This window comes from Phytophthora ramorum (genome assembly GCF_020800215.1).
Source record: "Phytophthora ramorum isolate Pr-102 chromosome Unknown Phyram_PR-102_s0001, whole genome shotgun sequence".
Lineage (NCBI taxonomy): Eukaryota > Oomycota > Peronosporomycetes > Peronosporales > Peronosporaceae > Phytophthora > Phytophthora ramorum.
Window position 1 is genome coordinate 960,997 of NW_027150647.1, and position 19,542 is coordinate 980,538.

General features: G+C 48.4%; 1 protein-coding gene across 1 annotated transcript; it reads left to right on the top strand.

Annotated features, from left to right (window-relative positions):
• Positions 1-17,544: 17,544 nt before the first annotated feature.
• KRP23_143 (RxLR effector protein PSR2) lies at positions 17,545-19,014 on the top strand (the record flags this gene model as incomplete). Its single annotated transcript, XM_067895936.1, has 1 exon — positions 17,545-19,014. The coding sequence occupies one exon, from the start codon at positions 17,545-17,547 to the stop codon at positions 19,012-19,014; it is 1,470 nt and encodes a 489-aa protein (XP_067750698.1).
• Between the last annotated feature and the right edge of the window lie 528 nt (positions 19,015-19,542).

The following is a 19,542-nucleotide window of genomic DNA, read 5'->3' on the forward strand; positions in this document are numbered from 1 at the left end:
TGACAAGCGCTGTTGAAGGCGGTGATTTGTAGTTGTAGATATGTTTTCCATTAGATGCCCGACCTTTTTGTGTGAACAGCAGCTACTACCAATGTTAGTGATAATGTGTGCGTCCTTATTTAACCTAAGTTCCGGATACCTTGATTTTATCTTTGCGGCAACCCTTTTCGGTTAGCACGTTTTGGTACGCTGTAAAGCAGCCGGTCAATGCGGGGTCCAATGGCCCCAGTGGGCCAGTCGTGGTAGCATTGATGTGTGAAAACTTTTGCGTTGGTACGCTGTGATACTAATCGCCGGTGTATAGTACTAGTCTAATACTAATCGTCGTTGACGTTGAAATGCGACTGCCTTTTTTAGCCGCTGGGATCGCTTCCTACTGCGGGATTGATGGAATTCATAACTGACGCGTATGATTAGACAATATAAATGTATGCGAGATCTCTGTTGTTCAATCATATGCGTCGTCTTGGCGATTCCACCACTCCTGAAGTAAGAAGCGAACCCAGCGGGAAACTTGCTTCAACAAAAGGCAGTTGCGCTTCAGCTTCAGGGCAATCCTTTGGTGGGAACGCCCGCGTCGCCATTGGCGTGTAAATGAACTGCTTGCCGACACCACACTCATTTCCAAAATCTCCGTCTCCTGTACACATCGACCAAGGCCCACCTCAACAAACTTCTGTCCATTGCCCCGGCTATCGGCCATGAGCGACGGCTACATCTGCCAGTAGTGTAAATGAACGCCTTGCTGCTGGCCACGTATACTTGCCCAGCCACCGCGAAGGTCGCCGCTACATCCAGCGATGGCCATGATCGCCCCCATCGCCTCCATCGTACTGATCAATGGTGTGCTCTCCCCGTGGAACACCCTTGGCATGACCACGATCGACGCTACGTCCATGACCGCCCTCTTCCACGCTGTCGTGCTGCTGAAAAACATGGCGGTCACGTGCACCCATGCAATGCCCGGCGACCTTCGATGACCATGGCTACCTCCATCAACGCTATGTTCATACTGGATGGGACCTGACCATCACGCTCCAGCAACACCGTGTCTACCGCCAGTAACCACGATAACACTGATGGTGATTACTGTAATCGACGTGTTCGTGGTATTGGATAGAACGTTGATCTCGCGCACCCATGCAACGCATCGCCATGATCGCCGTTACATCTGTTGGTGACCATGGCAGTCTCTATTTTAGACATCGCGCTGTTGGATGAGATGCCAACCTATGACAGGTTATAGTTGTATAGCGCTTTGTAAATACAAAACGATGTAATTCACTGTCAGGTGTCGGGAGTTGACGACGAGCAACTTCACTAAGGCACAGAACGATGACCAACACTGATTCGTGGTATGGCATAAATGCGTCTGTGGTCACTAACCACTGGTCAGGCACAGCTAGCGCCATCTTCTGAGATCTGCGCCATCATTGAAGATTAGACGTACCGACGGAACAGGAGCAAGCAGTGGAGCACCAAGACTTACCTTGGTGCATGTGTGAGAGCAGCGTCTTGTAGGAGCTGCCGTTCGTTTTTTTTTTTTTTCGTTAAGCTTGCTACAACATCAATGACTTTTCAACTTACCTCATCCAGCTCAAGTCCTCGCTTCATTCTCCGCCACCGACCAATTCCTCTGTAAAGGCATTTTCCAATATCAGGCAGGTGTGACCATATATTTGTTCACTGCATTTATCAAGCAAGGGGTAAGCAGCTCTCTGCGAGATTCGCATAGAGCCTCACACGAGATCTAGAATATCGGTACCCATATAAACTTCGAGCGACTGTAGCGTGTGGCTCTCTATCGAATGTGAGCTCGGGGATCCCCCCCCTGCCATTCCACAATGGCTCGCAGCGTGCGAGTTGGAAGAATTTTAGCCGGAATCAGTCGATGGTAGATGGACAGACGCAGCCAGCGACAACAAACTAATCCCAGGCTGCATTCGTCTGTAACACCGACGGGTTCACAACGTAAGTGGTAACAATACGAAGCGATCTTTAGAGGGGAGGGATCACTGACACAGCGTATCTGAGCTAACAGATGAAGCGATGAGATTCAAAGACGTGTGGCATTTCCTCCTTCGTGGGGGGGGTCTTCAAAAGCGACCCCTTCGCGTAGTCTGGACAATCGATATCAGTACATCCCTCCTGGTGGAAGTATAAAGAGTGAAGAAGGCAAGGATTTCTTTCTGGGCGATGAAAACCTTCTGGAATATTTCGCTTCAATCGTCATGCACAGGCTGCCTGGTATTGGTAATGTCTGAGTTGCAGAAGCGTCATCAGAGCGTTCTGATATCCAAAATCGTACTTCGGTTGCTGAAATAAAAAGTGTCAGTTGTGATGACCAGTTCAGGGGCGATAACATGGCGATGATGAGTGATGCAATTTGTGGTGTGAATAATGTTACAGGGGACGATCTGGGTGAACAAGTTGGTGTGGAGAAGGCAATGTTCATTTGGGCGCCGGTGATTGTGATAATTCTGCTACGAGATCGGGAACAAATGTCATGGGGCATCTATGTCCAGTTTGTAGTTTAGGGGCTCTGAAGTACGCAAATGTACCTACGGTGGAGTTCCCATGCATCACTTTTGCTCACACGACGTATGCAGGGCTCTTGAACTCCGTGATGCTGATGACCAAGCCGTTGAAGAGTTTGGTGATTGCTGCTACTGCAGCTCGAGTTGATATCGAAAAGCAGCAGCGATTCAAGATACGGTGACAGGCATGTCACTGCCAACAACGTCCACAGAAAATCGGCTTGGCAGTTCGGCAACGACCCACAACCGTAGATCTCTACCGAGGGCGATAGAAGAAGACAACGCTTCAGTTGCCACACGTACTGCGATCAATGCACAGCACAAGCCAGTGCAACTAAACGCCAAACCGGGTATTAAACTTGTGACTCCTGTGGTGTTGTGATTCACAGAAACTTCGTTAGTGCGGCTTCCACGCAACAACACAACAATTCGCCGAGTCAGGTCGGCATTGTTGGTCTTGCGCAGGGTTCTGTTGGTTCCCTTTGCGGTTCGGCCCAGCCGGGTCCAGTTGAGGCCCTGCTCTCGCTGAGTACCAATCCAAACCCCAGAAGATCGCCTGAGCGGGGCAGATTCCGTTCCTCAAGCCCTGTGACCTCCGCCAAAGGATGGACGTCGGCGCGCGAGCGCTTTTACAGGTCACCGAGCGCAGAGTACGCTCAGCTAGAAGATTGCGGTGTCTTGGGTTGTGCAGACCCACCGACTCGTCGATTCGACGAGGTTTGTCTTCGCTGGTAGCGAGAAGTGCCCACCCCGGGCCGACCTTGTTCTCTTGGCGCTACCAATCGATTCCCCTACAAGCTATGCCTCTCCGGGAACGACGGCAAACATAATCCAGTCCACGCAGGGACTTGCCGGAAAGTGTACGCTGTTCTTGGACTTAGAAGATTCTGCTCTGTTTTGTTATCTCTGTGTCTTCGGGGAGTCCCTTCGGGCTCCCTCCTTTGGTCTCCTATCGATCCTATACAAATACCTAGTGAAATGGAGTCGTTACAGATCTCCCTGCAACTCTTCGCTCAGCTTCCTAATTGATCTTCGCCGAGTCGGGTCGTTATGGATCTCGGCCGACCCTTCGCTCCGATTCCTGATTTATCCTCTCCCACTTGGAGTAACTCACAAATGGTATACGCTCGCTGAGTTCTGCCGCTCGCTGAGTCTTGGTGCTCGCTGAATCCGATCGATCACAGAGTTCGTCACTTAAGTGCGAACTTCGGTTAGGTACGATGTACCCAACTGGGCCAGACTGGGTGGTCTACCCAAAATATGAGTTTCCCTACACCACCCTCCCATGAAACAGCTTTCATCAAAGAGGAAACGCATTGTATACTGAAAAGACAACGAAACAGAAGAGAGCAGCCAAGTCTACAGCAGAATCCTGTCGCGGAAGGAAGCAAAGAAGAAGTCAGCTCATTCAGAAAAAGAAGTCGCTTTTAGAGACGAGCTCTAACGTAGAACACGATTATCAGCCAAAACGTTCCTCAATGCACACGTATTATTTTCTCCAGGAGATGAATCTTGGATGCCTGCGAAGCTGTATCATGACGTTGGTGTAGCGTATCTAATTGACGTTATAACCCGGTTTACGCTTGCAGATGAGGAAGCCGCTGACAATATCAATGTATCAACGGCATTGCATAAACTACAATGTACAGGTACTGTGTCCCAAACACGTTCACAAAATTACCGAAGACATTGTAGTTTGAGGTGTGAACCAGTTCGTGAAAGTAAATACGCGGCAGATCGATTTTAGTGAGACCTGGAGCTCACTTTGCAGTATTGTCCCAAAAGAGAAACTTCAGATTCCGCTCAGTCCTGAAGAAGCTGAGGCAATAAGTTCGATGACTTTCACTCCAACCAGAACACTAGAACAGCCCTTGGGGTTGTTCACGCACCAAGATGGATCCACAACTACAAAACTTCACGAAAACAGCTCGAAGTTGTTCAACCACTCCGCAACTTCCAGTCTTTTTGCATTTCATTCTGGAAGCAAGTCGTACAGTTCACTAATGCGTACGCACAAGCCCATGGCAACCTATCGCGCAGACCGATTAACCTGGATGATTTAATGATTTTCTTGGAATTAAGCAGCACATGGCTCTAGTGGGCACAGGCGAAATGATAAACTACTGGGGAGACAATGAGGAAGCAAGAATATTTCCTGGTGCTTTATTCGCTAACTTGGACTCAATCATGGCGTGGCATCGATTCTTGTATATTCGAAAGAATTTGGCATTTCGCTCGGAAGTGACGATTGCTGAAGTTCAGCGTGGTCCTGCTGCAAGGATCCGCCCGCTGCGTACCATGCTAAAATCACGCTGAACGCGCAATGTTGTTGTGGGTCGGAATGTAGCAGTCGATGAGGTCAGTATCGTATCCACGCGAGACATATCATTTATAACCCGGATAATACCACTTCAAACGCTGTATGTGCTGTTGCTCCACTACCTGGCTCGTAGTGAATTTTAAGCTTCATTGCGCTAGTGAACTTCACGATATATTGGGAGGTATGATTGAGACCTCCCAGATTGACCGTCTTGCCGATATCACGAAGAAGTCGTCTGATATCCGACGTCATGTGCTGGAAGTGACAAACACGCTGCAAGAGTCACGTCGATTTGTCAATACGGACATTTTTTTATAAATATTGTCTCCTCATTGAGAGCTTACGATCTGTGGGTTTGCATGACCGCAGCACAGTTAGATCAGCCAGTAACCATTTCCCTCACTTCACTATGCTAGACCCGAAATTAGACGAAGAGCGAGGGGGTATGAATCAAGGCATTTGGGGAGAGAAACATATCGTTGCTGCAAGTTAAGTGGACGGGTCCATCGTAAACGTTGTGTCTAATGCCGACGAATCGGGTACTATAGCGGTATTACGTAGAATCGCGCAAAAACGAGTGGGATTTTAGGCTCCGGTCTGCATGCGCAAATATAACATTGCCATACAGAGGGTTGATCGTCATGATCAACTCGAAGTCGATTATTTATCGCGGGCGGGAATTTATTCAAAAAATGGCACAAAAAGTTAGCAATGGCAAGGATAGACATTACAAGAAACAACGCCTACATTTGCCATAACCTAGCTAATGGAGAACCCATTGCTGACTTGACTGACGACTCGACACAAGCCAACAGCCGTGATAATCATCGGGTATTCATTGCTGTACTAATTGGTGAACTGTTTGGTGGGACCTGGAAACAATGTTAACGCTGCGAAAATGGTCTGATGTACGCAAATGGTGAAGTCACCGGAGCTGCTGCCCAGTTATACGTCAATGAAAGTAATGCTAGTTCAAGGCCTGATACATGTAGCAGACCCCGCAGTGTGTTGTAAAGGAATCCAGGATTGTTTTGAAAGATAGAAGTCGTACAATACGAGAGTGTATGTGGAGAAGTGATCAGAGGGTTGGTGATGGATTGATCGTTTCCGACCAGGTGATTGGGCGATGGGCGCGGATGGATAGATTGGGACCTGGGATGGGCAACATCAACGGTCAGACAATTGGCGGGTGAATGTGAGGACCATCATTCCGATCTCGGCAATCAGATCGCGGTACCACATGGTGGGTACATGGGTTCAGGTCAACCGATCACATCAACATGTACCACAAGGACCGGTACATCGGAGGTCCATAGACGTCAGCAATCATAGGAAACGCAAGCGGGATGGGGGATAGGCACGTAGTTCTTAATGGATAAACAGAACAGAGAGAGATTTTCTTGTAGCACGCAAGTGGTATTTCGAATTCTGGGAAGGAAGTATATTGGCCTACCCGACGACCGGACAACCACCCTAAGTGACTCAAGCGTGAAAGAAGAAGCCCCTGGATAGTATGGCCAGGTGCGCTCCTCTTCTCCCTCCAACTCAAAAAGACCCCGCCATAGGAGGCGGCAAGGATTGAAAAGGACCCCGCAAAGGACCAAAGCAGAAAGTAAAACGTTGAACTTCATGACGGGTAACGATACAGTCACCAAGAACGCGCTATCATCTTCCACCGAGTACATCGTAGACCAGCAATTTGTTGAAGGTAAGATTAGCACAGTCAAGTAGTTTCACTCTCGCAATGTAGATCGAATTCGCAGCAGCGCAGCGATTTTCCGTGCTTGGTTTTGCTTCTCGGCGCGATCCTGGAGGCGCTTCGCGGATATGTGCATCGAGAGTGCGCGTAAATAGAGACCCCTGTCTTGATACTTGAGCTATGAAGAAATGGAGAGAGCGAACACTAGCTTGTGTTTCTATTCCGCGCCTGTATGTGTTATTTTTGGAGGACAGGGCGAGCACAAATTAATTACAAACATCGTACAAGTCACGACTCCCCCTCACCACACACACACACACACACACACTTTTGTTTGTGTGCCGGTACATTGATTATGTTATTTTTGGAAGTCACCCAATGACGCATGAGGGCCACAAAGAGCTCCATGCATTAATGTGTACGTTCACACAAATTCAGCCAACTCTATTATTAACGCATGGTATGTATGATTACCAAAACACGTTCGATTTTGTGTGCAAGACCATACCAAGTGCTACACACGCTTGTGTATGCACACCCCAATCGCCAAACTGAGTTTTCAAAATGCGGTATGATAGCGTACCAAAACACGCTTGATGTTGCCGCCTGGCTCGCGCAGCGCCCTGTCTAACAGCGGGCTGCCGCCTTTTTTTTTTTTACGAAAACACAAATAAGAGTCTGTGTTATTCAGGTCTAGTTTGGTATTCCTCATATTTTCTCCTATATTACTGTAACAGGAACAGTATTTTGCATAGGAACTTGCGGTTGCCATTAACACCCTTTTTGCTGTTCTACTGGCCATGACTGTAATATGACTACTACTGCGAGCAGCACCTTGACCATCTTCGAAACTAATATTACTATAGTAGCAGTAGACTTTGACTACTATGTTCACTTTCAGAGATAGCGTTGCCTTGTGCTTCTTCAAAGCCCATGCTCTCGCTCCTCACCTACTTATTTGTCGTACTTTTGCCTAAGCAGCACTTGCATCTCCGCTCGCTCGCTGTAGATGCTCGTTCTCCTGAAGTTTATCACGATCCATATATTTCGCTTACCACATGGGGATGCCATCAGGTTTATTGCAGCACGAGGGTATACGCACACCTAGCTCTGGATTAAGCATATTTCGCTTGCGTACTCCATGTCCAGATGTGGACTTGAGCAAAGAGGGGGGTCGGCTCGGACGACGCAGCATGGCAACTAAATCAACAGAAGACACAAGACTTAGCGTGAGTTCCGGAAAAACGTGGGCCTCACTTGAAGGGGTGCTAATTAATATCTGTTGCAAATCTACTGGTCAACCTGTTGTGATTGTAATCTACTGAAAACCTGTCATCCGTGTATGATTATCTGTCACAAGGAATAGGGAACGGAACCAACAGGAAAATAGTACGGGAAACCTGCAACAGATAACTAGTGGTAGGGCGTTGGGAAATCTGGTGGTTTATGTCTTGCCTATCATGATGCTGAACGATGTCATGTGCCAGTTAAGATACGGCAGATACAGAAAGCTTAATCGTCTACAACGCGATTGTCGTGAGCGCGAATTATGCCTTATATCAACTCCGTCAGCTGATAGTATTTAGTCGATCCGTCGACAAATACTACGCCCCACTCGTACATACCATCCTGCTGGGACAGTCGAACTCCACCAACGGTGCCAATACGGTCCTCGGGTTCGACTCGACTATTGACGTTGATGTCAAAAGTATACAGCACGGACCACTTCAGCGATCGATAGGGATCATTTGTCAGCGTCACTGATAGGCGTTCAGCGCTGAAAAAATCTGAAGAAGCAGGCTCTCTACTTAGAGCACCTCTGGAAGCTCGTGGGCGACCTGGTGGACGTCTGGCAGGAATGCTCTCTTCAGCGAGTTGAAGATCTAACTTCCCCAGTAGACACAAAGAGGCTACGACATGCGAGCAGATCCAACCTGAATGCATAAAGGTTTTGCAAGTGCATGAAAGTGCATTGCGAACGATTTCGATCTGCAGCAAGCGCGAAACAAATAAAGTCAAAAGAAGTACAAAGCTACTCTATTAGAGAAGACCTTACCGTTTCCAGCTTCCAATTCGGCGTTAAATCAAATGGCTCCATTGCTCGAGTGTTGGTGACGTGCACTGTCACGCGTTGCAAGGAGAGAAATTTAAACGTCAGATTTTTTACCGAAGTACGGCTGCTTGCCCCTCCTTCCAGTGAAAGCAAGAAGCTATTTGTTTTGTTTGTTAGTCTCGCAAATTTGCGTGCAACCAAGACGCAAAATTAAATACGTACGTTCGTGCACGCTGAGCAGTAACGGGGGAACCAGCGAGGTTGCCGCGACGCACCATGCTCATTGTTGAATTGAATACGATCTCTGAGGGAACCTCTCGTTGGCCTGGTTCATGAACAAAGCGATGATTGTCTGGCTGAATCAGAAACAAGTTTGCTTTGGACATGACTTCGCTTGGTAGAGGTCATATAGGCACACACACCTCTTAGTTAAACTTTAAGCAACGCGATCTACTCAGCAATAATGTTTACCTTCGCAATAATGTCTTTGCGCTCCAACAGTCAAGTTGTCCACGTCGAATATCAGAACGTTTGGTAAAACAGAGTTCAAAACTGTGATAGTTGGTGATTTTAAAAAAGCTGTGACCACCTCCTTGATGACTTTATGGTGGCTTTCAATATGCTGTTGTGAAGGAAGTACACCAGGAATATTAGCGCTGGTCACACTCCAGCTTGACCATCGTGGAGTCAAGTATACGCCTTCCATCCACTCTGCATAGTTTACCTCTCCACTGTCCTTCCAAAACTGGATAATCCTTTTGGCCAAAGTGCTAAACTGCAGGACAGAGCGGCTCGTATGAAGTATCCACAGCTGAGGAAGAATCGATCCCTTATAAAACGTTTTATCTACGAGGCGTTGCTTCTGCTGTCTTGTTTGCCGAAGAAGATGCTCCCAGCACGACAAAATGATTACATTCGGCCAAACGATACTGAGGGCATTAGCAATCGCTTCTGAATGATCAATACTGCAGCAGGCAAGATTGACGTCGACAGAAAAAAATATCCGTGCGTACTTAATTAGAGCACGAAACATTTCTTCGTACGCAATTGCGCTTTCAGTTCGTACAAACATATAGATCCACGGCCGGAACCTCTGTACATGCGTGTTTCGCGCCCATTCAACTGAAATTCCACCAGCATCGACTAGAGTCCATCCTAGAAAGTGGATTCTGTAGGTACCATCTGTAGACATGGCTAAAGAGCCCTCCTGAGTCATAACTGCCCGTCGCACATTTCTAAAGAGAGCTCGTGAAGTCACAATCAGGCCCAACGAAGGCATCTGCTTACCTCCATCGTCAAAATAATGCTCAAAACGTTCCAGCACAATTAGTTCGTTCATTTTTGCAAAATCATTCTCATCAGCGTTGTGAAATTGCTCGTGCGACTGGCAGAGTCGTGGGTGAGCCCACACGTCAATATCATTGAACTTCTCAATCTCCCAGCCGCCACTGGCTTTCTGTTTAAGGGTAGCTTTCCGGTTTTCGAGCTTGCGAACGTCTGGAACGCATTGTAGTAGCTCGGGATTATTTTTGTATTTGTGTAGAAGCAAATTACGCACCCGGCTTGCACCCATTCCTAGCTGAAGAAGCGAATCGACCTCTGGTTTATGAATTGCCGCAATACCTGGCTGGGTAAACGAAACAATAGAACCCAAATGCTCACCCTTTTGCAGAAGCTCGTATCGAGAACCCTCGTCGTAAGTCTTCCTTTTAAACGGTGTTGGCACCCTGTGTGAGAACGACACTTGTACTCGGTTGCGGTGACGTGAGTCGATTCGTAACGAGTGTTGTACGTATACACAAACTCATTAAATTGTTCTCTAGCAATTGCAGCAGCTTCTAGTGAGTCGTAAACGCCAACCGAAACGTACGCATTGGCGATTGTGCTATCTGAAAAACCTTGATGTATGCCGGACAGAGTCGAGGATGCAACTTGGACATCTTCACCATAGTCAAGTAGCAGAGCCCTTGACGTGCAAGGCTCGCGGGTTGATTCTGAACCGCTGGCATGGAGATCACGAGCAGCAGCAATCTCGTCACTTCCCGGCCAAACCTTGCCTCCTGAGATGGATCACTCTCGACGCCAATGATGTCTTCCCTTTCAGCAAAGGCCGCTTCACTCGCGATACCAGTCGTGTCGCTCTCCATCGCGCGCAATGTTTTGTACTGAACCGACGCGCTAAAGTGAACGGTGGTTACACAACAGCTATGCATCCTATTCTCAAAGCTGACACGCTCCTGTTAGAGTCTATGTTTGGTTACTGCTGTCGACGGCAACATGTAGACCTACTTCTCGCCGTTCGTGAATGTGAAGTGCCACTTGTTAACATAAATTCAGATTCCGCACTACTATGTTTCTGTTGCAGGTTTTCCGTACTATATACCTGTTGCTTTCGCTCCCTATTCCTCGCAACAGATAAACATACAAAGATGACAGGATTCAAGCAGATTATAAACACAACAGGTCGACCAGTAGATTTGCAACAGATATAAACATTATCCCTCACTTGAAGTCGTGAGTCTAGTGTTCTCCGCAGACATGTTGTGTGAATTTCACTACACACTAACGAACAGTAAGTTGTGTTTGTAAACGTGCTAGTCTGTTTGTGCTTCCTACAATACTAAACACAGCTACGATGTAGCTGCTAATACTGGTGGCGCGGTGGAGAGAACTGATAGACATCTTGACCATTGGGAAATGAAGAAGGGATGCGTGCAAGCCAGAGCTGACTTGAGATGACTTGTGGTCCTTGTCATCCTGTCATTGCTCGGACCAAGCGAGCCGAGAGCAAGCTCTAGAATGTGCCAATTAGAGCCGCCTAACTCCCACATACATGTTGGCCAGATTAGCTAAGCACTAACTAGAAACAGTGGTGTTAGCAGTACAGTTGGTGCATGTGCGAACACTACGTGAGTCGCATGAAGGCTTGAGCCAAGCAGGAACCGTGCGTGTTAATCGAGCAACCAGTGACGGCTCTGGGTAACTTCGACAGAACTATCCTTCCCTTATAGCATTCTGGATTCTAATAGTACAAGCCAGTGCATATTGTCACGCTTCTAACTACTGAAGTAGCAGTAGCGGATTTTGTTTTGCAAAGTAGTACATTATTATAGTATTTACTGTTATTATAATGATGCTTTATAATACCCGGTAAACTATTGGCAGCCAATGTCTACAGAGTTGTTGATCGCTGACGCTGGCTATCCGATAAGTTTTATCTGAAATTTCTCCGAGCTGTGAAGCCCCACAAACTGTGCTATTAATAACGTTTGCAGTATTAAAATACATGTAATACAGTCCGCGAATGCTACCTATAATAAGGGAAATGACCAATGAAGGGCCGCCGATCAATAACTGATTCATTTAGGGGCCGCAATGGTTGGTGCCGTGAAGACGACGAAGGGACCACCAACGAAGTCCTCCAGAACAGATTTCCACTCGGACACCCATGATAAGGTATGTGTCAGTGGATTGCGTGAATCTGAAAGTGTGTAGAAAGCTGCGCTCGTGGACTCCCATCACCGATTAGCCCCACGTGGGCCTCGCACCGACTCAGCGCTCTTCAGCATAGAAAAGCTATCATACATAGTGATCAGCCGCGGTCGATATGGAGCTAGAAGCTCTTTCCTCTATAATACCACCACACTGTCGGCTCTGGTGAGGAGACCTCTGCCCTGCCTTTGCCGTAGCGCTGTGGGAACGTGTTGGTTGTGCGCTGTCGCCCTCGTCGTTGGTCACCTTGTACCGTATTTAGTTACGCTATCGCCTTCTACACGCATGTGAGGGCCCTCCGTATGAAGGCCCTCGTTAGTTTCTCCCATCACCGGTACATGTGCATGTGTGTACATACTATACATATGCCATAATACATGTGCCGTAGTATGTGCCGTAATACGGGATGGTAGTCGTATTACGTTTTGGAAAGTGTGTCCGTGGTACGGCGTGGGCCTTGTGGATGCGGTACCGCACATCCAAAAAAGACGCAGACTTGTCACTTTGAAACTGGACAGGAACGTTTTGCCGCCAACAAGAAGAGCATGGACGGCAGCGTTCTCTATCCGCCGAACGTCCACACGCTAAGCGACGATGTGATCGGAAACGTGATGTCATCGCACCTCTGGCCCAAACCTGGAGTCGGTCGTGCCGGAGACGACGAAGCCTGGAGCTCAAGGACGACAAACTACGCGAGTTCAAGACCACAGTATTTCCAACAGCTACTTAACAACGTCACCCTCCAGGCACCTGCTGCAGCTCCTATCAAGCACAAAGGCACGCTGGACCCCTCACAGCCTGTCGGCATAGAGAACCAATCCGCTGATAAAGTACAGGTCACAGAGGAAAATGCTGATGCGGAGCTCCGCCGGCAGCGCCGTCGGACGAGCATGCAGAGGTACCGGAAAAAGCTCCAGGACCATGCAATCGCTCTAGAGCGTGACGTCGGAGAGCTACGAGAAGAAATCCAAAAGCTCCAGCTCCAGTGCCAGGCTCTCTCTTCTGGTGTCCCCACCGGAACGACTGCCTTGGCGGTGGTGGCAGAATACTTTCGTCTGTTCCGCTACGGCTTGAAAGGGTCCGCCCCAACGAACGACCCTGGCAGCAGCACACACGTGGCCCCGGACACGTTTGTTTCTAGCGTGCAACGCGATTTCCTCCATGCAGCGGTATCACCGGATGTGGTGGGCGAGACGGGATTCGGCGTCGAGAGGCTCATTGAGGACTACCGGCGTCTCGCTCTCTACCTGCCAGACTCGGACACTCAACTCGTACGACTCGATACCGGTCCTGGAGACTCGTTAACCGCCACCGCAGCAGTCGCAATCGTCGTCACGGCGAAGATGCTGCATTTTGCATTTCCTCACCTCGTCCGCGATGGAGACCGAGGTCAGTGGTCACAGCTTGCTGCCACGTTGCTCGGCCAGCGGTTCGTGCTGCGTGGCTCGATCCAGTTCAAGTGGGACAGCGGGACAAGCCGCGTGAAGCTCGTGCAGACCAGAGCAGACCTCTTGACTCCGATTCTGCGATTACTGGGCGACTTGGAGACCATCTCCCGCGTGTTCGACAACGCACTCATTACTCCAGAGTGTAAGCTGGCACACTAGGCCAGTCCCAAGTACTACATAGGTCGCATAGCGTTCTGTTATCCTTAACGTGTATGCACCTGGCCTACAAAGAGGCCTTCATTAGATAAGAAAGCATCGATGGTCCAAACGTTAACGACAACGTAGGTGGTGCTGGTTGGTCAAATTTGCTTTAGTCTGCTGTGAACGTCTCAATCACGAGGAGAACGGCGACACAATTGCAAACATAGCAACTAGAAGGTGGAAAGGTTGTCTTCAAATTGGTAAACTGGATGATAGGACGGTCAACCTTCTCAAAAATCCAAGTTTCAAGTTTCATAAGGAACCAAGTCCCCCCACGCGGTTGTGAGCTGCGCTTACATATCAAGCGTCCTACGTCATGGCGGGGGAGTGTAAATCTTGATAGGCTTGTAGATATTTCTTCCAAATACCCCAGTTCGCATCCGTCTTGTCCTTGATATTTAGCAGCTTGCCAACATACGCCGGATTCTTTTGAGCGTTCACGAACTGAGTAAGCATCTCACTCTGGACCTTGGTGGCCATTTCTTTCGTACTCGGATCTTTCTTCGCCAATTCGATCATTTTCACTAGAACTGCGTCGTCGTAGCTTGTCGTCAGAATCTTCATACCCTCTCTCTCTTTTGGGAACGCTTTGTTGAAACCATCCACGTACTTCATCCAAAGTTCAAGCATGGGGCTTTGAAACAGTCTTTCTCCGGCTTCATCAAGTTTTAGCATGGTGAAGACGTCGTCAGTGGTCTTGTGACCTCTCTTACGCATCCACCCTTGGAACAGGACAGCTTTCATTCGTTTGGCAACATTTATCGTAGTCGGATTCTTCTCTGCAATCGCCGTCATTCTGGCTAGAGCAGCGTCCGATAGGGGCAACCCCCCAGCACCTTTGGCGTAACTATGTAATATACTCAAGGTTTTCAATGTTGTGTCCGGGTTGTCAGCGTGAAAAGCATCAGTGTACTTCAGCCAAGTAGCGAAATTTGATTTGGTAAGAAGTTTCTCTCCTGCATCACCAAGTCCAAGCAGAATGAAGGCAGTTTCGGGGTCGTAGCCAGTCTTCAGCCAGTGCAGATACTGCTGTGCTTCTAACTTATTGGCAAGACGTGATGTGCTCGGAACTATTTTTGCTGCGGCGAGAAGGCTTGGTACGTCGTAGTATTTGGTCAACACTGCGATCAAAGTCTCTTGCTGCTCCCTATGCTGCATGTTGAAAGTACTCATGTACTTGGTGAATGTATCCAACAACGGACTAGCAAGGAGGTTGTCACCTGCTTCGTCCAGCTTTAACAGCTCAAAAACTGCGTTCGGAGACTCTCCACGTGTTATCCAGCGCTGGAACTGCTCCGCTTGAACTGTTTTGGCGACGTAATTTGAACTTTTGACCTTCAAGGCTGCTTCCACTATTCTTGACACACCGATTTCGCCGTATTGATTCATCAACGTGCCAAACATACTCACCGTCTTGCCAGAGTTCGCCTTGTTGAACGTGTTCAAGAACGTTTTCCAGATGCTAAACGTTTGACTTGTCAGAATATCATCTCCGGCCTTGTCAAGCTGTAGCAGAGTGAAGATACCGCCCGGCGTTTTCCCTTTCGTCAACCAATACTCGGCTAGCTCGTTCTGCAACCTGATTGCAAATGTGTTGGTTTCCGGGATGGTCTTCACATCTGCCACCATTTTAGCCAGAGCTTCGTCGCTGTAGTGTGTAAGCAGCACATGGATCGTCAGCGTTGTCTTCTTGGGATTCCTGCTGCTTAAATCGTCGACGTATTTCACCCAAACTGCAAACTGGGGGTCACCGAGCAGCTTATCGCCTGCCTGTCGAAGTCGCAATCGCGTAAAGACATTTTCAATAGGCTTCTCTTTCGTTAGCCAGCGTTCAAGTTTTTGTTTAGAGACTTCCGGCATGATCCAGGTTTTGGCTTTGTCGAAATTGATTCCTCTCTCTTCGCCATTGTCCATCTTTGTGTCAGTTCTTAGACGACTGTTGTTGGGAACGTCTGTTGCTGCGAGGGGCGAACGATCAATGCTCGACAAGTCAGAGGTGGCTGGCTTCGAGTTTATCGTCGCGGGGTCCGAGTCAACTTGGGTAAGGAGGCCAACGGCAGCCACAAGTGCGATACGTGTCAGACGCATGGTTTAGACTTAGCTGCTGGAACAAAGGATCTTTAGTTCGAAGTAGGTGGTTGGGAGAGATTTACGAAGTGAGGGGGAAGGGGGCTTCATCGAGGAGACTACAAGTTTATGGGGGGTCCCGTACAACGTCAACAGGGCTAGACTGGCGTACCGACATTTGAGACGGTAGCGTCGAGATAAAATTCAACATATCGCCGATGGACAAGTTGAACGTGGCGCTTTCAAACATTCGAGGCCATTGCGTGTTTGAGCTATCTTAATATGTTCATTCACTTCGGAAGCACAATGTATGCTTCAAACACCTTGCAGGTTTGAGCAGTGATTGTGCTGCGGTGTGCCCTGGTTCATGGCCAAGGACATTCGTCTAGCGTGTAAGCCAGCACCACTCGTACCTTGTTTAAGAAGAAGAAGAAATAGCTGTTATGGTTGAAGTATTGGACAGAAAAGACTTGTACTTCGATTGCTGTGTAATTTACGAAATGGGTGTCGATTGTGGCTTGGGTTTGTTATTACATGTAGTCAAGCTTCTTTTCTCTGATCTTCTGTCAATTGAGACCACATGAACAGGGTTTTATCATCGTTTTACTGGCGGCAAGAAACATTTCTATCTGCTTTTGTACCTCCAGGTTTCGAAATTGAACAATCTCCTCAGCGGCCAAGACCTCAAGAACACACAGATTGCCACGTTTCTATCTGCTTTTGTAACTCCAGGTTTCGAAATTGAACAATCTCCTCAGCGGCCAAGACCTCAAGAACACACAGATTGCCACATTTCTATCTGCTTTTGTAACTCCAGGCTTTGAAATTGAACAATCTCCTCAGCGGCCAAGACCTCAAGAACACACAGATAGAAACTACTCGGGTATCGATTTCACTTCTGAAATGATCTCAGATTGTGAAATGTACGGTTCATGAACTTACTGAAGCCTGAGCTCGTGGTCCAAACACTCGACACCTGCAGCGATGTGCATGCATTATTATTAATACCAGTACAGTTGTAAATAAGTACAAATCGAACACACGTGCGGTGAGGGGGCTCGACGAGCCGCAGCACCGTAGGTGCATGTACACTTCAAGTATACAGCAAGAAAAGAAAACAATCGAAGGGTAGCCGCATCGTGCATGTACATATCACAAAAAAGCTTCATGGTTACAGTGATGGAGTGTTCCTTAGTCTTCCTAAGAGAACCTGTTACAAGTGTACAGTATTAACCGTGAAGTTGTCCAGATTTACTGCTTGTTAATCATAAACACAAAGCCCATCTAGATTATGACACGATCCAATAGTGTTTTCCTAGCCTCCGGATGGAGATGCATCTCCGGATCGGTTTGGGTAGAAACCGGAGGATTGTAGTACCACAAAAAGGACATTGAATTAATGCCGAGCTTGGACTAAGTCATTCGCTCAGGATACCTCAGGATAATTTAGGTGTCCGCGTAAACTGGGAAAGGAAAACAACCTCTGAATCGCGGCAACGTGCCCGTTCGTTGGGCGCTGCTTCGCTGCCACCCCGCTCGGGTTTGATACGGCGCGCTCGCGCACTGCCAATTTTGCTACAAATTGAAGCACTGCTGATAATTCTCCTATCTCGAATGCTGAATCCTGCATTGTCCGTACATCTTACTCGGTGCGGCCATTCATTCCCTCACTTGGCAACTCATTCCCCACTGCTCACGTTCCCAATCACATTTGCTCGGGTGTGGTCATGCGGCTCCATTGCGTGTTGCTACTGGCTGCTGTCGTCGCTACTGCCGATGCTGCTTCAGTGGTTAACGCGAAGCTGGCGACATCACACTCCACTACTTCTCACAACACGAAACGATTTTTAAGGACCGCCATTACCGCAGATGAGAACGACGAAGAGCGAGGGATCAACTTCAAAGCCATCCCCGGTGTCGAGGCCATCACAAAAGTGTTCTCCAAAAAAGTAACACTTGAGAACCTCCTGGCCTACGCCGACAAGAAGAAGCCATCGGACTACATTTTCAAGAAACTGAACCTGAACAAGGTGGACTCCAAGCTGCTCTTCGACAATTCGGACTTCAACGTCTGGGTCGCCTACGTCCGTCTCATTGACCCGAGGCACGCCGAAGCAGCGATGATCACTTCGTTGACGGCTCGGTATGGCGACGAAGCTCTAGCGAAGATGATCCAAGCGGCATCGACGGTCGACAAGACGAAGACACTCGCGAAGCTGCTGGAGGCTAAGCAGTTGGAGGGCTGGAAGACCATGGGCCTCTCGAATAACGGAGTGTTCAAGCTGCTGCAACTTAACCGCGGCGTGGACAACCTGCTGGTGAATCCGAACTTGAGCATCTGGGTCAAGTACATGAACTACCTTGGCAAGAATGGCCATGACGATGAAGCGGTCATGATCAAGACGTTCATGGCACACTACAGCGACAAGGCGCTGTCCCAGATGCTCACCACGGCGAAGAAGGTTCCTGACACCAAAGTTGTCGCCACCAAATTGCAGACTGAACTGCTTGGAGCTTGGCAAACGAGCAAGAAGACCCCGGAAGACGTTTTCAAGCTGCTCCAGCTTGACAAGGCAGTCGACGGCATTCTCACCAACCCGATGCTGAGGACCTGGATGAAGTACATGGACGACTTCAACCTCAAGAACCCTGACAAGGAGACGACTGTGATCAAGACGTTCATGACTCACTACAGTGACGATACTCTAGCGCCAATGCTCATGATGGCAAAGGAGGTGCCAGCTACAAATAGCATCGCCACCAAATTGCAGAGCCAACTCTTCGACGGGTGGCTGATCGCCGCCAAATCTCCTGAAGATGTCCTCATGCTTCTGAAACTTGACCTGGATGGCCTCCTCACCAACCCGATGCTCAATACGTGGACCAAGTACTTGGATGTCTTCAATGTCAGAAACCCAACGTCGAGGGAGTCTATGATCGAGGCCCTCACGAAAACCTACACCGACGAAGCGTTGACGACAATGATCATGGCTGCCAAGGGTGACCAGAAGACGGCGAAATTCGCCACGGACTTGCAGAGTGCCCAGCTTAAAAATTGGCTGTCCAAGGCAGTCGACCAGAGAACAGTGTTCAAACTCTTCGACGTGAAAAAAACGGACGCCGATAACCCGTACAGAGCGATTTGGTTACAGTATGTTCGCGACTACAACCAGAAGTGGGTAACCAACAAAACTTAGGACGTCTTCGCTCACTTAGAGTTGGGGCGTGGAGTGATTGCTATTATGTCGCTGGATAAGTCGTCTCGGCACTGCCGAGTCGGCAGACGTAGCGATAAAAGTTGTTCAATCTCACTTTCTTCTAATATGGTCTCCCATACTCAGCAGGCGGATACGTTTCCCCGCTGTCACATTCGTCGAAAGTCGTGAAAGCGTTTGTGTTGCAAGCAAATACCTGGAGAAATCCAGCCTGCGGGCAGTGGATACACTCATTTTTGCGTTCAGCCGAGTTTTGAGTCACCTCGTTCGTAAAACAAGTTTTACAGTCGAGAACAAATTGATCGCAAAAATTCAACTTCTTTCAAAACCTACAAAACCGAGCATTAAAAAGTGAGCTTCAATTTGTGTCCAAATTTGCTCCTCCAGCAGTAGTGAAGGTTGAACTCAAAGATGTGCAGCGCATACCACTCGCAACTTGTCCATGGGTTTCTCAGATCGGTCGATGGCACGCAGGAGGTAAATGCAGTTCGTCCAGCAACAGACCCAGAG